We start from the raw sequence: 4,348 nt of genomic DNA on the forward strand, positions 1-4,348 counted from the left end.
AATCACAATTTCGTCCACCAAGTTTTTGGCGCCGTTGCCGGGGATTGTTCGAGTATGGACAACTGACGGTTCATCTTGTTGCTCAGATTAGGTAATTTTCTTTTTATTTTTCTTTTCAAAAAGTTTTCAAAAAATATTTTTCAAAATTTTTTCTTTGTTTTTGAAAAAAATAAAAGAAAAATCCAAAAAAATCATAAAATCATAAAAAACCAAAAATATTGTGTTTCTTGTTTGAATCTTGAGTCAATTTTTAAGTTTGGTGTCAATTGCATGCTTTAAAAATATTTCTTGCATTTTTCGAAAATTCATGCATTCATAGTGTTCTTCATGATCTTCAAGTTGTTCTTGGTAAGTCTTCTTGTTTGATCTTGATGTTTTCTTGTTTTGTATTTTTTGTTATTTATCATATGCATTTTTCGTTTGTTAGAGTCCAAGCATTAAAGATTTCTAAGTTTGGTGTCTTGCAGGTTTTCTTTGCATCAAAAATTTTTCAAAAATATGTTCTTGATGTTCATCATGATCTTCAAAGTATTCTTGGTGTTCATCTTGACATTCATAGTGTTCTTGCATGCATCATATGTTTTGATTCATAATTTTCATGTTGTGAGTCATTTTTATTTTTTTCTCTCTCATAATTAAAAATTCAAAAATCAAAAAAATATCTTTTCCTTAATTTTCTCATAATTTTCGAAAATTTGAGTTGACTTAGTCAAAAAATTTTAAAATTAGTTGTTTCTTACAAGTCAAGTCAAATTTTCAATTTTAAAAATCCTATCTTTTCAAAACTTTTTCAAAAATTAAATCTTTCTCATTTTTATGTTATGATTTTTGAAAATTTAAAAAATATTTTTTTCAAAAATATTTTTCTTAATTTTATCTTTATTTTCGAAAATTGTGCTAACAATTAATGTGATTGATTCAAAAATTTGAAGTTTGTTACTTTCTTGTTAAGAAAGGTTCAATCTTTAAATTCTAGAATCATATCTTTTAGTTTCTTATTAGTCAAGTAATTAATTTTAATTTTAAAAATTAAATCTATCTTATCTTATCTTTTATATCATATCTTTTTCAAAATTTTATCTTTTTCAAAAATTTGATTTTAAAATAGCTTATCTAACTTCTTATCTTTTTATCTTTTCAAATTTGATTTTAATATCTCTTCCAACTAATTATTTGACTTTTTGTATATCCCAAAAAACGAGCGGGAGTACGTACTCCTCATCCAGCGCCCTATGAGTTCATTCACGCTCTACTAGGGTTTCACTGCGCTGCCTCCATGGTTACACCTTTCTTTGTCTTTTCTTCATCAAAGTCTTTTCTATCTTCCTCTACTTTCTTCTCTTAATTTCTTTTCCACTTAGTTCCCTAATTTTCGTTTTCTCTCCCAATTCATTCTTCTTTTAATTCATTTCGTTTTCTAATTCACCCATTCCATATATCTTATTTCTCTCTGAAATCATTAAATACCAATTCTATTTTTCTCTACACCATGAGCAACAAATCAGAGACACAGAACCCTCATATAATTGATAGTGATCAGGAGGATGACTTGATCGTTTTAGCTTATGAAGATGTTTCCGAAGGAATTCAAGCCTATACACGGAGCCTGTCTGGAAGAATTTTCTCAGATCGGATCTTTTCCGTAGGTACCATGGAAGGAGCTCTATATACAATATGGAATAAACCAGAAGGATTCAGAGTAGTCAAAAAATCCAGGAACCAGTTTCAATTTTTCTTTGAGAACGACTCTGATGTAACTCGAATTGAGAGAGGTTCACCTTGGTTATTCAAGAGTTTTGTTATTCATGTTCGCAGATGGAAGTAATCAATAAACATGGAGGATAATCAGATCTCTTCTTTTCCTGTATGGGCACAATTTTGGGGATTGCCTGAACAATACAAAACACTTGACGTTGGACGAAAATTGGGTGGGAGACTTGGTCAAATTGAAGATGTTGCTCTATTTGAAGTTAGAGGCAACGATACACGCATAGTGAAGGCTAAAGTGGAACTGAACGGTGATAAAAGAATGAGGGATACACTGAAACTGCTTGATCCTAATCAGAAAATGCTGGAAATTGGAGTACGTTATGAACGTATAGGTGTGTTCTGTACTTATTGTGCAAATTTGGGGTATGAATTTAAGAACTGCCAATGTTTTATTGATGATTCTGCCCAAAACAATATCAAGGAAGATAAAGTTGGTGAATGGCTTAAGGCAGATCAAGTCGGTAGGCGTTTAACTGAAAAGAGAGCTTCCTTCAATCCTAACCAATCTCGGGATGGTTCTATTCCAGCTCAACCGAAGAAAAAATCTCCACCTGCTTGGCTTTTTGATAGTTTCTCAAAAATGAGTGTGCAAGATGATCAGAAAAAATAGAATAATGAAAAAATTGCTGCTAATTCGGGTTTCAGAGAAGAAAATGAGGGTGAATCAGAAAATACAGGTATGGCTACTGATACTAATTCTTCTTCTAATGCTCTATTGGAGATATCTTATACCATGAATAATGTCCAACACAATAACAACGTCATATCCAAGCTTAAAAAGGAGAACAAAAAGCCAAACCTGAAACAACTTGCTAGAAAGTCTGTGATAGGTTTCAAACGGAGGAGTGGAGGTAATGGTACTGAAGAAATTTCAAAAAAAAATTTGTCTCAATGATATTGTCTCTGATGCTATGACGGTGGAGGGTGCCAGCCTTCAAGTGGCACCCAAAGAAATATGAAACTGCTCTTGTGGAATTGTCGGGGATTGGGGAGACCCCTGACAATCCACAATCTTAAAGGGATTTGCAAATCCTACTCCCTCGAGGTTGGATTTATCTGTGAAACAAAAAATCAATCTCAACAAGTTGAAGGAAAATTAAGATCTTGTGGTTTCAAGGAATGGTTTATTGTGGATCCAGATGGATTATCAGGGGGTTTAGCAATGGCATGGAGGGATGGTTGCACTGTTTAGATTTTGCAGCATGGTAGATTCTTCATTACGGCATCAGTTCTGACAGCTGGATCTAATGATCCCTATGGTGTTCTAAGTGTTTATCTCAGTTCAAATGATCAACATAGAATGGCTCAGTTTGCTGAATTAACTTCAGTCACGCAATAGTTTGATGGTAAGGTTGTGTTAATGGGTGATTTTAATGCCATTTCTAGTCAATTGGAGAAAGCAGGTGGGGGTGCTAAATCTCCTTCTTCTATCGAAACCTTTAACAATTTTATTGATGATAATTCTCTGATTGATATTGGTATGGTCGGAAGACCATTCACTTGGTCGAATAGACGGAGGGGTGATGAGTTGATACAGGAAAGACTGGACCGATTCCTGGTAGGAGTTGATTGGCAGCAACTCTATCCCAATGCAACGGTTCTTAGACTGTCAGAATCAGGCTCGGATCACTTCCCTCTTCTCTTAGACTCTAACCCGAGAACTGAGAGATCTAAATGCCGATTCAAATTCCAAGAAAGATGGTGTTCCAATGATGAAATAAGGCAGATTGTTAGAGAGGTTTGGCACGAACAGATTGATGGTTCAGCCATGTATATCCTAGCTCAAAAACTAAAGCGTTGTCAACATAAGATTGTCAGATGGCAGCAAGAATACAGATCTAATTCGAAGGTGGAGATTGATTTACTACAGTCTGAATTAGAGAAACTTCGTTTAGCAGGAATTCATGAAGGTGACATCATTTTAGAAATAGAGGACAAACTTGAAAAAGCATTGCAAAATGAGGAATCTTATTGGAAAGATAAGTCTAGAGTCAAATGGCTCAAATCTGGCGATCAGAATACAACTTTCTTCCATCAGAAATTTAGAAATCGAACCGGAAGGAATAGAATTTGGCAACTAACTGGCAGTGACGGTGAAGTGGCTACTTCAAATGCTGGTATTGCTTCTGTGGCTAAATCTTATTTCAAGGACATCTTTTCCTCTAGTTGTCATGAGAACCCTGAACCTCTGTTTACTGATTTTGAACCTAAAGTTACAGCTCACATGAACCGTAGGCTTCAAAGACCAGTGACTATGGAGGAAGTGAAACGTGCGACATTTAGCATTCATCCTCAAAGTGCTCCAGGAGATGATGGTATGACAGCAAAATTTTTTCAAAGCTTCTGAAACATACTTAGTGGTGATGTGTTTCGAGCAGTTAAGAGCTTCTTTTCAGGGGGTAGAATTTTGAAGGGTTTTAATCACACTCAGATCTGTCTTATTCCCAAGAATTCTGATGCTAAAGATATGACTCAGGTAAGACCAATAAGCCTATCTTCAGTCTTTTACAAGATTATCTCCAAAGTATTTGTACATAGACTTCAGGGTATGATGAATAGACTAATTAGCCCTACGCAT

The 4,348-nt window shown here is 34.6% G+C and overlaps 1 protein-coding gene across 1 annotated transcript; it reads left to right on the forward strand.

Annotated features, from left to right (window-relative positions):
* Nucleotides 1–1,489: 1,489 nt before the first annotated feature.
* LOC107458871 (uncharacterized) lies at nt 1,490–1,825 on the forward strand. Its single transcript, XM_016077085.1, has one exon. It carries the CDS (start codon nt 1,490–1,492, stop codon nt 1,823–1,825), a length of 336 nt encoding a protein of 111 aa, XP_015932571.1.
* Nucleotides 1,826–4,348: the final 2,523 nt, after the last annotated feature.

This window comes from Arachis duranensis, chromosome 7, assembly GCF_000817695.3.
Source record: "Arachis duranensis cultivar V14167 chromosome 7, aradu.V14167.gnm2.J7QH, whole genome shotgun sequence".
NCBI lineage: Eukaryota > Viridiplantae > Streptophyta > Magnoliopsida > Fabales > Fabaceae > Arachis > Arachis duranensis.